Below are 16,737 nucleotides of genomic sequence, written 5' to 3'. Positions count from 1 at the left end.
TTTCAAACGCATGAATAGAAGAATTTGAGCCTGATGGTGCGTTCATGTAACCTGACCCTAGCCAGATGAATTTCGCTCCGCCTAGCTCCACTCATCCATCTGGAACCGATCCATTGAAGTGTTGCTTCAGAAGGCTGGGCCTAATCAAAAAATGCTTGCATATGATTGAATAAGCCACTTGTCCGTCATCTATTGACGTGCTACTTCAACCACTCACATCGAAGCCAACCCGTGACGCTGATAACAGTCTCAGTCGCTTCTACGCTATGTCACATCTATGAAACTCCCGCCCTGCGTCCTGATTGGCTGTACCATAAAATCGATTGCAGAAATCACTCTCAATGGAAGAGGTCCCAGATGGATGTGAGTGAAGCTAGGCGGAGCTAAGCGGAACGAAATTCATCTGGCTAGGGTCAGGTTAGCGTTCATGGCACCTGGGAAAATTAGTGACTGCCACCGTGATAATAATGTTTATCTGACTGCGAGCTTAGCCATGTGCTTAGCCGTCGGAATATGTGAAAAAAATGGACGCCACAACAAAGGTTAAAACATACGCTCATTAATCGTAAATAAACAACTGTATTAGCTTAAAAGTATGGTGTAAGATGCTTGTAAAAGAAGTATGCAGCTTTTAAGTGACAAAAACTGCAAAATTTCAAGTTCACATTAAAATTGTTGGTTACACTGATTTTAGAATAGCTAAGGGGGGTTTTAGGCACTATGTTTGCGCATTGTGCCTAACAACGCCCCTTAGCTGTTCTAAAATCAGTGTAACCTATTGCTTAAATACATTAACTGCATTGTAAACACTGACATCTTTTTAAGAGACAGATTTAAAGAGTTACCCTGCAGTGAGTTTATTAATCTGCTAAAACATCCATTCATCAGCATGTAAAAAATATTACAAATAGAACTTCACGTGTGACAAAACAAGCTTAACATTTCAACTCTGAAACTTGGTGGATTCTTATATATGAAACACCAACTTTTGGAAATATTTCTTTTTATTGGAGTCATTTAGTGTTGTCATCACTATATTATGTTCTAAGGACTTTTGTCAAGATATTCTGTTGCCGGAGGTAACCGATCAAGAGAAGTGCAGTTAAGATTGCAAAGAAAATTGCACACAGAACACCATATGGCAGAATTCTTTTAGGAAATGCTCCATACACGTAAACAGAAAAGGTGGTGGTGAGGGTGCAGAAGCTGGAGGAACAAGCAGAGAATATCAAAGTACTCCGTTATCTAATCAATACATTTGATAGACATTTTTAAAACATGTTCTACATAAAGTATAAGACAAAATATAAGCAAAGAATATATACCTGTAATGTGGGTCCACAACTACAGCTGTAAAAAGATACATGCCATTGTAGTTTGAGAACACAATTTTGTTCCTTGAATTTTGGCTTAGGACTTGATACTCAGCATCTGGATTGGTTAAAGGTGGCCCATTATAATCTTTGCAGCTTCTGTAATTCTGGAAAAAAAAGAAAGCAACAATAACCTCAAATACAAAAAAAAAAAACACTTGTTAATTAATAAGATTTAATCCACAACTGTAAATTACTTGTTTACTCCATGCACTGTATGGTGTTTTTTGAAGCATGGAAATCCAGTCCTGAGGCTGAGACACACATTTTGCTGTCTTTGCCGTCTGCAAGTACTTATAATTGTGCATGCCGTGAGCCTCATACATCACAAAGTCGGCCTTCACGACCTCTACAAATGTATCCCCGTCCCAACTGAAATGGAATATAACAGATAGTGTCAGTATGTAAGGGATAACGGCCGCCGAGGTGTCCTGTTATACGGAATTAATGGACGAGGGCGAGTGGCTAAAAACTCCCCGACGCGCAGCAGAGGGGAGTTGCCTCACCCCGAGTCCATTAATTCCGTATAACTGGACACACCTCGAAGGCCGTTATCCCGCTTATCACCCGGTTGCCACTGTAAAACAAAGGAAATGCGGTTTCGTTTAAAAAGAAGCTCAAGTTCAGCTTGTTGTACAACTTCCATTGGCCCTAACAGCGATAGCATGGACAGTTCTAGCTTGTTTACAGTTGATTCCATTGTTGCGAAGCCTGCAACCGTAGTCCTACTATGGTTGTTATAGTTACCATTCATAAGCATTGATATGGAACGGTGTCCTGTTATTCAGAATTAATACCCACCCCACCAGCCAATCAGAAAAGAGTACTTCTTTTCTCCGGGTGATAATAAAAATATAATATACACTGCTCAAAAATTAAGGAAACACTTACAGTTTTCCACAATTGTTAAAACACATTTTTTGAAACCTTCCACACTTTTCTCCATTCTCAAACTACATTCACAGAATGTCTGACAGTTCTTGCAAAATAAAACACTTGCCTCAAAAGTTTTACTTGTGCTCAGAACCAAACAGTGTCAGAGTACCGATCCAGTGTATGATTGAAGTGTCCCCTTAATTCTTTTGAGCAGTATATTATGAAATAATTCATATAATATTTTGAGGTATAGAGTATGATGCATTGGTAACACTATATCACCATTAAACAATCTTACAGTTCAAAGGTTGGCCTCCATGGCATGTCATAATACACCAGCAGGGGACAAATATGATGAAAATAACTGTATTTGACTGTCAGATCTCTTTCGGCCTTGTTGGGCCTGAAAAGTAGGTCTGGGTCATAGACCTCCCTAGAAACGAAACACAATATCATCTTAGATTTCAATCTGTTGCAGAGAAGTGTTGATATGTAATAACAATATATATTACAGAAGATTGAATACATAATCTCTTAAAAGCCAACCTACTTTGGTATTGTGTAAGTGAAGTTATTTAGCTGTTCTGGGGTGAAAGTCCCCCTAGTGCAGGCTGTTGAATTCCTACATTTCATGCAAAAAATTGTTATTGTGGACAAAGTCAATACTAAAACACACAAACAAATCTCATCATATTCATGGAATCTGACAGCCTCAAGCATAATGTCAAGTAAATTATGTTTTACATAATGTTATGTAGCCATCTTTATTTTGTGTTTTGCTATACAATTTATAATTAAAGTATATTACACATGTGACTTTCATTAAAATACAGCTACTAATATAGGTGTAGTGGCATGTAATTTCCTATGGAGGGCTATGCATCTGGCAAACACTGGGAGCAGATCATATAACCAAAGATACTTTAGTTTACCAAGATGAAGCATATCAGGCTTTGCCAATGGAAAGAAATCCTAAATAGACGTGTCCATAACACCATAACACTGACTTATTCAAGATATTCATGAGCCAGCTATGGGCGTTGCCATGACACTTCAGTATTCAGAAATCTATCTTTGTCTGTATTGATTTTAATGTGATGGTAGACCATGTTTGACGCATCCCAAGCCATGTAAAAGTCAATTTATATTTTGTTCTGTCAAATATTATATAGATTATCCATATTCACTGCAGAATTGTCAACATTTCGAAAGAAGAAAAGTATATTCTAGTTAGAATATTCTAGTTAGCCTGCTGAGACAGCACTAAGTTATTATGTAAACAGAATGGATGGAAGATGACAACCGGACGGAAGTAGTGTTTCACAAATAAGGTAGATAAAAGGGATTGTAGGTCAGCGGTAGCCTGACGTTGTCATACTCAAAATTCTAGTCAGAATATGAGTCTGATACTGCTCCATTGGGACGTAATTATGGAGCGTGTTTCAACCGATACGGGGGGTTGGGGGCACAGCGTTTTTGTCGCAAACAAAATGAAGCATGCTCAGATGACGTGATAGACGAGGCACTGCTCAAATGTCCATCATCATAAAGCCCAATTTGATTGGTCCTAACAGCTCTGGTTCGAGCATAGTTGCTCCACAACGGAGCAATGCCAGACTGAACTTCCGGACCTCAAATGTTGTGGGCGGGACTAAGTTCGGCTTGCACCCAGGCTAGGTCAGTGGTCCTGAACATTAACTTTTCCCTAAATAAGTTTGACGTCATCAAGGATGTCTCGTTTGTCTAATTGCTACCAGAGGAGACATTAGTGACATGAATTGTGGTAATTGTATTTTAAGTGACTGCACCTTATACAAACCATAGCGCATAAGAAGCGCTGAAAGAACTAAGTGCATGTTGAACAGGAATGTCTTTAGACCCCTCTTAAACGACCCAAAACTACCACAGGAAAAGAGAGCACTGGGCAACTCATTCCACCAACATGGAACCACTATGTATATATTCATATACATTGGGGCTATCAGCGTTAACACGTTAATCGCGATGCGATTAAGGACCAAGCATAACGCGTTACATTTTTTTTAATTCTTAATTTTACACCTTCACTTGTTCTGTTATCAACGATTCTCTTTGGCTACTAATATGTTGGCCTTGATGCACCGTTACTTGTCCTCAACCTGCCAAAGACTAGCCTAGAAATCTAGATGCGCCCCTAGCAGTAGCAAATTACATTTGCTGCCAGGGCTAGTCTAGCAACTCTCCGTTGGCTTGTGAGCTCCAGAAATCGAAACTCAATCAGGCCAATGAAATCGTGTATAGAGTTGTTAGGTGGGCTTAACATAATGATTGATGGCAGAGTTGCAACGGTTTGGCTTGAATTCCCTGCTACTTGAAAACAAATAAGATGGATGTTGCTGTTGGCGAACAGTGTGTCCTATTGCGTGCAGAGGGAATTTGAAAGACAACTGATTATCCCGCCCCTCGGACTGAGCACTGCAAACGGTGAGTGCCCAGACCCTACATTTTAATGTGGGTCTGGCTCGTCAGGCTAGCCAAAGACACTTCCTAGTAGGCTTCTGCCTGCCTTCCACCGAAATACCTCAAACTTAAGCCATAATCTACGACATGGGTTGGCAACAGGCGGCCCAAGCTGGCCCGCCACCAAAATTATTTGGCCCAGCCAAATTATTCTGGCAGTCCGATTTTTTTCTTAATCTTTTTTTTTACAATATCGATTTACAAATAGCCTATTCACCAATCAGAACGCGGGTGGGTGCTTAAACAAATGAGAAAGAACACCAGAACGCACTGGATCCTGCTAGCCTACTCTGTGCATAACCCACGGTTGGATACGTGTGGACTAATAGACTATCCATCGGAGCTGGAATTAATAGTAGCCTATACGCTGGCTCGCCAACTACTTGCTAAGAAAATACTGCAGTTACAGTACTTGCCGACTCCTGATCTACGAGCTAAACATTGTTTACACTGTTACACGTTTTCAACTGAACTAGTTAACTGAACTGAACATAGTTAATGGAGATGAAGGCTATTTCTGTTTGTTATGCACTTCATTGAAACATGCTGTAGGCCTGGGCTACATTTTGCATATGCACTTTTTGCATATGCACTATTTTCAACTGAACTCAAAGATAATGAAAATACGGAGTATTTAGTTTGTTAAGCCATTTATCATGCATCCCACATGTTGTGCATGCACTTCTGCACATCTTTTGAAATTTTATTTGAAATAATCAAATATGTCTTAAGGTTAATTCATAAAGTAACTTTCTTTGCATTCATTTGATTCCCAATCAAGATACACTGCTAATAATTGCTTTTCATTGTTAATATGGACTTCTGGAAAGTTCTGAAATGCAAAATAATAGAATTTTAATCATGTGATAAAATATATGATTAATCGCGATTAACTATAAATTCAGCGATTAATCGCGATTAAGAAAATAAATATTGTTTGACAGCCCTAATATGCATACATACACACACACACACGCTCTACTTGGAAATTCCCAGCAAACACGCAACATTCCGGGAACGTTCCCTTAAGGTTCCCTGAAGGTCACAAAAAATAAACCTTTAAAAGACGTTCTGGGAATGTCCTCTAAAGGTATTATGTTGTATAGCCTTCAGAGAACGTTCCCAGAATATCCTCTTACAGTTGTTTTTGTGCAACTGTCAGGGAAGCTTTTGGGAATGTTCTGGGGGCGTTCGCTGATGAGTACAAAATGAATGGGGGTCTATGAAGCTAGACGGCAAAATTTGTCTCTTTCACCTGATTGTCGTTGAAGAATCGCAGATTCTATTGTAGTTTATGCAAGTTCAATATGAATTATTAATTGTTGAATGAACGAGTACTTAGTAGTACGAGAGTATGAGTAAATAGGTTTTCATTTCTTACAGGTTGGGTTGTTGTTGCCCATAACACGCTAGCATTGTGCTAATGAATGACATCATTGACACGTTTGAAAGGCTTTTTAGAACAATAAAGTGACTTTAAAAAATATAAAACTCAACAGTGTGTATTTTCTTTGCCTCCCCTTTCGAATGCAACATTCAAATTACTAGACAAAAAATTATATCCCGAGAAAAGTGGATTTTGAGGGATAGACCTCCATTCATTCTGCACTCATCGGCGAGCGCACTCACATGGAACCAGAGAAGGAACTGCAACCAGTTCAGAATCCGGAAGTTTTCTGAGAGGAAGTTTTCTGGAGTTATTAGACATTCTCTGGTTCAACCAAAGATAGGCTAGCATTATACTTTTAGATTTCCATCTGGTTTGACTTCAAATCCAATTTCAATAAAGCATCAGAGCTGTGCTGATTTGGAAGCGTCTTTCATGTTGAGGTTGCAACACTTCGTAATTTAGCTTTAGTTAGTTCCCAGCATGCATTGAAAGACAATTGTCGCGTTTATTATTGTTTTGATTTTAAAGTATGGTAGAAACAGTTATCCTTCTCTTGCTGGTGGTTTGAACAATAACATGACAGGATATACCCATTGAAAATGGCTAGGCTAGTTTATCGTGAAGAAAGACACCGTGAACGTGAAAGTACTAAGTCTAATTCGGTATACATATCCAACTGGTTATTTTTACTAATTATCACGGTGGAGGCAGCTATCGTGGAATGGATGATTGCAAAATCAGATGATGGCATGAGGTAAGCATAAACGGTCACATACAAATAGTAGTATACAAAATGACACTGAATCAATATGTGCATAGTCTCTCTCGTGCCGTACGCTGATATATTTCCCAAATCAAACCATTCCCAGTGCCCGCCTAGTAGCCTAGGCTGCAGTTTTTTCTTTGCTCGAGTTTTAAACATGGGTCAAAGAATGTTCCGTGGACATTCCCTGAACCAAAGATTCATGGTTCAATAAAAGTTCCGTGGACATTCCCGGAACCAAAGATTAAACCATGAAGGAACGTTCCGCACTGTTGAGAAAACATTCCTGAATGACAATGAGGGAACGTTAGTAGCGAACGAGCAGCGAACGCTCCTGCATCCTTAAGCGGACGTCCGTGGAACGTTCCTCGAACAGTAAATTGTGTCATCTCGTTTTTTTAGAACACCAGTGTAACCTTACAACATCAGTCAAAAATGTTCACAATGTAATGAAAACAAATGTGATTTCCCAGGCTGTCTGCTAGTTAGGTAAAGTTAACCTAGGAATATCAGAAAGTGATCCATCCTTTTGTGTCGGCCTAGGCCTATGTGCTACTTAATATTCATTTCTATACAAACCAAGAAGGCGGATTACTAAAGAAACGCAAGCACCCACCCCATTAGCGTATCTTATACTGTATTTGTACCAAAAATGACATTGTTCAGTGAATCAAAGAGCAGTAAACAGTGTTGTAAGGCTGCGTGTACAAAACCGCTTTTTAGAGATCAGCTGGCTTTCCTGTAGGCTAGTCTACGTGCTGTTGCTGCAACCCTGTGGCTGCAACACAAAACTACATGGAACAAAAACACTGGAGATTTCTGCCAGAGTTAGCAAGCTAACTACCTAACCTTTATGCCACAACGCTACATAACCATAAGTTGAAGCTTCTCTCATACATATACAAATTAACATCCCCCAGAATGTCCATACCAAAAAAGTTCAGCAAGTAATGTCAACTATTTAACTAGTTATACCGATGATGCAAAGTTTGCTAGCAAGTAAGCTAATATGGAAAGTTTGCTAGCAAGTTAGCTAAGATGGAAAGTTTAGGGAATGTGTTGTGGTTGGGCGCATATCGCCATCTAGCATGGCAGAGTAAAACATTAATACTTGGGTCTACGAAGATCATGACAGTGGTCCAGTCAAATCTTTTACTGTCTATGGTCAAATCCCAGCTGAGCTATAACTGTAGCTCGACTTACCTGTGCATGTAAACATACTGACTGACAAAAAATCAGAATGAGTAATTATAACAGACAAGTAGCCCTGTGGACACACAATATTGTTGGAAAATTGAGATGTGTGAAACACTATTAGACTGAAATGGTAATCAGAAATAATTTGTTATTAAAAAAAAGACTAAAATGTTTTGACTAAAAGTTAACTAAAATGATGAGACTTTTAGTCGACTAAAACTTGACTAACAAAAAATATATTTGAATGACTATATATGACAAAGACTAAAAAGGACATTTCGTCACAAGACTAAGACTAAAACTAAATTAAAAATAGGTGACAAAATTAACACTAGACTTTTTGCTAAGGGGGTAGTGTAAACAAAAAAAAAGAAAATTTGTTTTTGGGGACCTGGAATACCCAACCTAAAAATAAAATACAACTTTGGTCACAACATACTACTGACAGGAATGACAGGCACACTCTAGAACCAAGGAGGTTCTCAAAATAATAAATAATAAAATAAGTCTCCAGCCTTTACAACTTATGCCTAATTTGCCCTGGCCTGACAGCTCAAGAAGCTACAGTATGTGAAGTATCATGCTAATGACACACTACTCTACTTACATACAAGCTTTACAAATCACATGGGAGAAAAAACCGTCATCTATGGTGCGTCAAATATGGTCTGCCATTAGAGCTCAATGTTGCAGAGAGTGCATGCACATCCAATTTAAACAGGTGCAGGGTAAAACAGATCCATAAAAATATAAAAGAAAGATAACCACACACTGTTGCTGCTGCTCCCGAAGTGATTTTAATTACACAACATTTCAAACAATGTTGGTCTTTGTCAGGTGTTAACAGAGCCAAAAAGTGGGAGGGGATATATACACATGACCATAGGCATTGTTCTTAGCTAACCAATCAAGGAGTAAGTGACATCATGTAGAGCAATTAAGTACATCATCTCTTAAATATAAATACAAATATAAAGATGTGCTGTATCTTTTTGCTTCTGTTAAAACCTGACAAAGACCAACATTGGTCAAAACGTTGTGTAATTAAAATCACTGCTAATAGAGTTCCCACTCTAAGTCAAATGTAAAATTTGATTGTAAAATTACCAGACAAAGCTGCTATGACATGAAAATGTCCATCCAATGAGAAGCATTTATGGGCAGTCCTTTAGGAAGCTTTGGGTAAAATATTAAGTGGCTGACTGTTTGGACCTGTACAGTACTCAAAGCTACAACAGATGTGTGTTTTTTGTCTTCCCCTTTTCTTTTCTGTGGAATACTAGAATTTAAGGAAATTGAAGTTGTTTTAATCTAATAAAATTTGCTATTTTGATTTGTGTTGTCACTTATGGACGCAAAATAATCACAAAACAGTGTTATGACAAATACTAAATTATGCTGAATTACAGACTTAAAATAGATTTGCAGTCATATTTCTTATCTCAAGCATGTTGTAATGCATTTAACAAGTGTGGAAACCCTGCATGTATTACAGGTTACCTCATAACCCGAATATGCTTTCCTGGTGGGCACGCCATCATGACATGAACTTTCTGAGAACAAAATTAAATGTTTTTGTATTTGTATTATATATATATATATATATATATTATAATTATCTGAGGGCTAAAGGAAAAATCTTGCGATTTTTCACATAGATCTCCGTTAATCGAAGTCACCGAGTACCGTCGGTATGAAAAAACCCTGAAAACAATCGGTTTTACCTAGCTTGAGTTGCTAGGTTGTCGAGTTAGAGTTTCCAGGCAGCTATTGTGCTACACTCTGGGGGCATGTTAATGAGCCCCCATGTTCATGTCCCCAGAGTGTAGCGCTGTAGTTGCCCGGCTGTGTTGTCTGTAGCAACTCAAGCTAAGTAAATGGCCTGTGAATCTTCAGTATGATATGAGGCACCCAGTCCCTTCCCAGAACCAAGTAGGGGTAAGCGAACCTGGCCCAAGTTCAGTGCAACAGGGTGGGGTGAGGCCATTGCTTACCTCAGTGGGGGGTGCAGAGAGTAGGGATACTGTGCTCGAACCTAGGCGTTCCAACAGAGGTAACTTTGGGATGCCCCCTGCACAGTTCGGACATTAGCTTAGTGGTCGGGACGACCACTGGTAAAGGGGGGAGGAAAATGTCGTGGGTGGCTATGGACAATGGTGGGTTGGGCTTGATTACTGGGTACTGATGTTATATGGTGTATATCCTGTTTAATGTTTACTAGCTGATTGTTGATATAATGACCATTCTGTGTATGATGGGACTGTGGCTTTTGTTTTGATGAACTAAACTACGATCGTGTGGGACACCTGGTTAATTGCCAATGATGTATGATTGCTTGATGGGTCTGAAATGAGCTCTGGAAAGGGATAGGTTCTCCCTCTCCATAAAAAGGGCAGTCGGAAATTATGGGGGAGACGGATCGCCGGCTGTCTGGGGACGTGCGACGCCGCTGGCTGAGTGGGCCTACTGGCAGACGGCCAAAGGAGCAACGCCGTGGTGACTCAACGATTCAAAGTACTCTAAAAAGGGATGTGATTGTTGCGATATTGTGCATTTGTACCTGTGTGATAGCCGCGGTGCACAGCGGCTTGTGTTCTGACTACAGCTGTTTTGCAGCGGGGAAACGTTGCTGAAGTCCTTCTTCTTAATCGCTTGATATTTAGCTCTTGATATTTAGCTCCATTGGGACAATTTTTACTAGAAGGGACTGTGGGGAGGGACTTGTGGGATACTGGGGGTTTTTCAGCACCAGCTGCTGCCTAGGTTGGGGGCTTCCCCATTTCCCCCTTTGTGTGGATTGTGTGACTAGAGTGTATTGCTATTGAATTAAGTTTTGCTGGATTTGAACTGATTGTGTGATTATTGCTGTGATTTTTCTTACCAACAGTACTCGAGAAACGGAGATCTATGTGAAAAATCTATGGATTTCTCCTTTAAGGTACCCACAATTACCTGAGGATTCACATTGTTGCAAGATACTTCTCTTTCCATCAAGTCCACAGAGATCGTAACAAGGCCTTTTTCTTCTCTGAAATGAGATGACAATTGAAATATGACACTGCTATCTACAGATAGTATCAATCATTTCACTTTTTCCACAATTAATACACATTATTTTTTCAAATATACACAGCATAGATGTTACATTTCTAGTGTTACAGGTAGGGGATTTCACACAATGGCCAATCAACAACCAAACCTATTTACTTTCAAAAACAAATCACTAACAAATCAACTTTTGTGGGGGAAAAGCATGACCAACAGAACAGCCTTCGAGAGCATTTCACTGGGGTCATCAATCAGGTACTGTTCTTTATTAGTGTTTCATTGAATTAGGCTAACAACACCACCAGAAGGCTTAACAGTGGTATCTGGCGTCCCTGACCCCAAACATGCAGTGTATCATGATGGGTTCTCTGCCAACAATAATGCTGTTTTAGTCGTGACCCACTCAGATCTTTCACCTGTGTCTTTAAATTAACCCATGAGTCGCGAAAATCTAGTCAATTTGTCTCCATCTCCTACTCCATCCTCCATTCTTGAAACTTGCTTGTATGTGCATGCCTGTGTGTGTGCGTGCCTGTGTGCATGCGTGGGTGTGAGTGTGTGCGTGCCTGTGTTTGTGTGTGAGTGGATCTGTGTGTGTATAGAATTGTTTTCCATAGACTTGAAAGAATAGAAAGAATAAAAGAGGTCTTTGTTCTGTACATTGCCAAAAACTACATTGTGAGCAGTTTATGCTTAAAGACTCCCCCTTTATACAAGCAAAACATTTTACAAATATGATCAGTTACTTTACTTTAAGCCTTTGAAGCCTAAACCATGTTCTTCCTTACTTGAAACACCTTTGTTGAAATGCAAGAAATTGAAGACTGAAACTAGGGTGCAGTAGTGGGTGTTTGGGAATGAACATTAGCTCAGATGCTCCCATTTATTTTGTGTAAACTTTTTGTGGTCTTAATGCAATATTTTACAAAGCACTGACAGGGCCATCAAGGACTGTGAGCGAGTCAACAGCATCTGGGATCAACCATTTCACAGGACCTAAAATGGTCTCCCCACATTGACTGTATCAAGAAAAAGGCCAAGCAGAGGTTATAATTCCTGAGACAGCTATGGAAGTTTAACCTGCCTATGGAGCTGCTGACCACTTTCTACTCAGCCATCATTCAGTCTGTCATCTGCACCTCCATTACTGTCTGGTTTGGGTCAGCCACCAAACGGCCAGGGCCAGACTGCAACAGACAATTAGGGCTGCAGGCTGGATCATTGGAGCTGACCTTCCCTTCATCCAGGACATGTACCGGGGGTCCAGGGTCAGGAAAAGGGCAGCAAAAATCTTTGCAGACCCCTCACATCCTGGTCTCAAACTGTTTAACCTCCTTCCCTCTGGTAGGCGATACAGGGCACTGTTTGCCAAAACCAGCCGATACAAAGACAGCTTCTTCCCCCAAGCAGTCACTCTGTTGACTGCTCAGAAATAGCTCCCACCCTTACACTGAATAAAGTGTCAACACTATTCTGCTCATCTACTTCATGTATACTTCAATCTTACAACTACAATACTGTTATTAATACATTATCATTGCACTGAACTGCCTTGCACTATATTTAAATCTTTAACCTCAGACTATACTGATATAGCACTATTCCTTCCCTCTCTTCATTAACTCGCCTGTGCTTGTTGAGGTGTCCATGACCATAGCAACCTTGAACCGCCGCACAACGGACATTTGCACTACCCTACTGCAGAACGAACAATTGCACTACTCTATCCCACCCATAGTGTTCTATTTATTATGATCACCGCGCAGCGAAGCGGCGGTCATATAGGTTTAGTCAGATTTTCCTTTTTTTTTCTTTTTCGCATGCCCAAATTTCCGTCAAGGATTCCCGGGACACTGAAAGACCGGGGTACACGAAACTTGGTGGGCATCTATACACCAACTAGCCTGTAGGTGGCCGGAGACAGTTTTCTGTGAATATCTCGAGAACCGTAGGGCCTAGGAGGTCCACCTTTTTTATGTATGTTGGTCTTGTATGCATGTCAACCCATCCCATTACCACTTATTTCATGTATAGCGCCACCTAGTTAAAAATTAAAAAGCAAAAAATTAGGTGTTTTCATCACAATATCTCTGGCTGACAAGGTCAAAACTGCATGAAATTAAAAGTGTAGGATCATTATGACACCCTCCGAATGCATGCCAAGTTTTGTGTACTTTCGTTCATGGGGGGCCTTACAATAAAATAATTTATGTGTACATTTAGTGACGTACACCAACAAGGATTCCCGGGACACTGAAAGACCGGGGTACACAAAACTTGGTGGGCATGTAACCCCACATGTGTAACAAATCGCCCTTATTCGAAAGGACTGATTGCCACTACGCATGAATAAGGTTACGGGCGGATCCAATCAGCAAGAAATCGTGCTGGTTCAATGCAGATGAAGGCCGTTTAACTTAACTTAAACTGGCAAAATAATAAGAGTGATAAGAGTGTATATTACAGAAAGAAACCCAACATATGAGATTGTTTCCCTTTGTATTTGTAATGCACAAACTCGCGGCCACTCGGCGCACAACTGAAGGCCCGACACACAATTAACAACAAAGTTTCACAGTACCCCCCCCCCCCCCAAAGTTCAGTGCCCAACAGTCCAAAACACCAACGTGATGGATTAGGTCAAAGTTCTCGTGCTTACAGTCTGTTGAGAAGTCGTTCCCCCATACAGTTGCAAAACGCAATCTCACCAAAACACACACACGTGCGTTAGGAAAAGGATCCTTTGCTTGATGTACTCCAATGACTTCTGAAAAGGAATGTTAATCCACAGCACTCGCGGATACAGAGGACGAATCACGGTAAGTCCACCACGCGCGTTACTCCACACAGCCGGCTTCACACAGGTAACTCTCGGGGGCGAGCGCTCTCCTCGCGCCTCCATTTAAACGTGCAATAAAAGTCACTCCTACCCAAAACGCACGTCCAACAGTCAGCTGACATCAAATTTACATACATGGCATATTAAACAGAGAAAATACTAATACATTTTCATGCAAACAACCATGTAAAAAGGTGATTTTGGCAACCTTTACATTCCAACTTTTTCTCTACCTTAACAGGCCCTGACCATCTGGGTGCAAGCTTGGCAGAGAACTTTGTGGAGGCTTTAGACAGTGGGTGTGTCCTAATCCAGACTAGGTCCCCGACTGCAAAGTGTACATCTTTGCGCCGTGCATTATAGTACCTAGCTTGTCTAGCCTTGGCTACACTGACGTGTCTTTTAACCTCTTTCATGAGCTGAGTGTGTGCGTGTAGTGTATGGTATGCAGGTGTGTCAGGAACAAGAGATTTGTGTATGAGACACTCTAGGGGACCTTTGATGTTACGGCCAAGAGCCAACACCGCAGGGGTCACGCCAGTGGTCTCGTGGACTGCGGTGTTGATGGCCAGGCGGAACTCAGGCAGCCATCGGTCCCAGTCTTGATGGTGGTCTTCAACATAGGACGCAATCATGGGCCTCAGAGTTCTATTGACCCGCTCTGTCAGATTGGTCTGGGGGTGGTACGCAGTGGTGAGCTTCTGAGTCACGCCCCAGGATCCACAAAGGCTGGTCAACAGCTGGCTTGTGAACTGCGGACCGCGGTCAGAAACCAGAAAGGCTGGCACCCCCCAGCGGGTGAAGATATCATTCTTCAGGATCTGACACACCTTTGGGGTCTTGGCATCCTTCAGAGCAAAAAGCTCCACCCACTTGCTAAAGTAGTCAACAACGACCATGAGAGTTGAAATACGGGCTTTGCTGAATGGAAGGGGTCCCATGAAATCCACGCCGATCATCTCACCCGGTGCCTTGACCTCTGTTGACTGGAGCAGACCAGCTGGCTTGACATTCGAAGCCTTGTACTGTTGGCACTTCTGGCAAACACGGACATGGCTCCACACGTCTCTCCTAATGTCTGGCCACCATGCCACCTCTAGGATCTTAAGGAGCGTCTTCATCCTCCCCAAATGTCCACCGAATGGGCTGTCATGGAAGTATGCCAGAAATTCACTAATCATCACAGCAGGAACGACCATCTGGTAGTTAAAACCGCCATACTTGGAGGGTACGCCACGGTAGAGCACACCTTGCTGGAGCTGATAGTGAATTTGGCCAGGTGTAGGCTCCGAGATGGACTGGAAGAGCTCTTGGCACAGGGTGTCACTGCCTTGGGCCTTCTCAATGTCCTGCAAGGAGCTAGGTAAGTTGGACCAATATGATTTTGACACAGCCACAGCCATGTTAGCCTCTTCAGACAGTTGGTCTCTTGGTTGAGGTGCACGGGACAGCGCATCTGGGACAACATTGGAGCAGCCTTTCTTATAGTGGACTCTGAAGGTAAATGACTGCAGCCGTAGTGTCCACCTTGTGAGCCGAGACGTTGTCTTGGGGCAGTTGAATGCCCAGGCCAGCGCGCTGTGGTCCGTGAACACATCAAATGTGTCCCCTTCCAGATAATGGTGCCACTTCTCCACCGCCCACACCACTGCAAGGCACTCCTTCTGTGATGTGGAGTACCTCAGTTCAGGACCATGGAGAGCTCTTGAGGCATAGGCTCCACACCCTCAATGGACTGGGTCAGGACTGCGCCTAGGCCAACGTCACTGGCATCACAATGAACTTGAAATGGCATGTGCAGCCTTGGCTGCGCGAGCATTGGTGGTGACTGCAAGAGGGCTTTGAGGTGTTGAAGAGCATCTTGACACTGTGCAGTCCATTCCCAAGGGATGCCTTTTCTCTTGAGGTTGTTGAGCGGCATTGCAATGTCTGCGAGTCTGGGGAGGAACTATATGTATGCGAGTCTGGGGAGCAAATACATCCTTCTTCGAAAGGAATGACTTGTGTTGCTCAACTTTCAAAGAAAAGCACAAGTCCAACTCCTCCAAAGTTGACGCCAACACCGATTCAAACAACCGCTCTTCGTTCGCCATAGCCACCTTCCTTGTTGTTCACCGTCGCAGGACTGTCGTTATCCTGTTAAGCCCGCCTTAAGATTCTAACAAAATAGAGCGCTGTGATTGGATAACATCCACGGTATTAGCCAATAGAAATTCCTATGGTTTGCTACTAGACGTACAGGCTGAGCAAATTAATTTGCCGCCGCTAGGGTGCGTCTAGATTTCTAGGCTAATACATTGATAATTTATCATCTGAAGATGGTCTGTGTCAATTTTGGTTAAGATCAGATGAAATTTGTGACCTGTGAAAACTTTTTAGTGTTTTTGATTAAATCCAATATGGCGGCTTGGGATGGGCATGCATAATTAATCAACGATCGATAGTTGATCATTAAAGGGACACCAGGCAAGCCTGATGCTTTTTCTCTAAGAAACTCCCCCTTCGCTTGGTCTGAAGCTCTTTTCCTTTTCTTTACATCTTTCGTCAAGGGTTTTCGCTGCTTTTTCGCCGGCTCTGCCATTATACACACCTTTGCAACAATCGCTAGCTTTAGTTAGCCTGCCTCTGTGCTGTGAATGCAGGATGTAATTCATTCTGCTTCGGTCAGCGGGTAGGATACACTGAACTTGCAAGCGGGATATTCTTCCTACAGGCAGTAGGGGCGGGCGAGAGAGTCTTCATTCGCCCTGTA

The 16,737-nt window shown here is 41.8% G+C and overlaps 1 protein-coding gene across 5 annotated transcripts in view; it reads right to left on the bottom strand.

Annotated features, from left to right (window-relative positions):
* Positions 1-986: 986 nt before the first annotated feature.
* LOC121690038 (cation channel sperm-associated protein subunit delta-like) overlaps positions 987-16,737 on the bottom strand; it is a 58,705-nt gene continuing 42,954 nt past the window's right edge. For all 5 annotated transcript variants that reach the window (XM_042070352.1, XM_042070354.1, XM_042070353.1 and 2 more), the window contains 7 exons: positions 11,051-11,126; positions 9,599-9,651; positions 2,800-2,871; positions 2,548-2,682; positions 1,571-1,745; positions 1,326-1,480; positions 987-1,206 (listed from right to left, as the gene is read on the bottom strand). In XM_042070352.1, the coding sequence (XP_041926286.1) occupies positions 1,038-1,206; positions 1,326-1,480; positions 1,571-1,745; positions 2,548-2,682; positions 2,800-2,871; positions 9,599-9,651; positions 11,051-11,126 (835 nt within the window). In that variant the 3' untranslated portion in view covers positions 987-1,037. The remainder of the gene's footprint in view (positions 1,207-1,325; positions 1,481-1,570; positions 1,746-2,547; positions 2,683-2,799; positions 2,872-9,598; positions 9,652-11,050; positions 11,127-16,737) is intronic.

Source organism: Alosa sapidissima, chromosome 18 (assembly GCF_018492685.1).
Source record: "Alosa sapidissima isolate fAloSap1 chromosome 18, fAloSap1.pri, whole genome shotgun sequence".
Lineage (NCBI taxonomy): Eukaryota > Metazoa > Chordata > Actinopteri > Clupeiformes > Clupeidae > Alosa > Alosa sapidissima.
The sequence above is the reverse complement of the archived record's forward strand: the minus strand, read 5'-3'. Positions and strand labels throughout refer to the sequence as shown.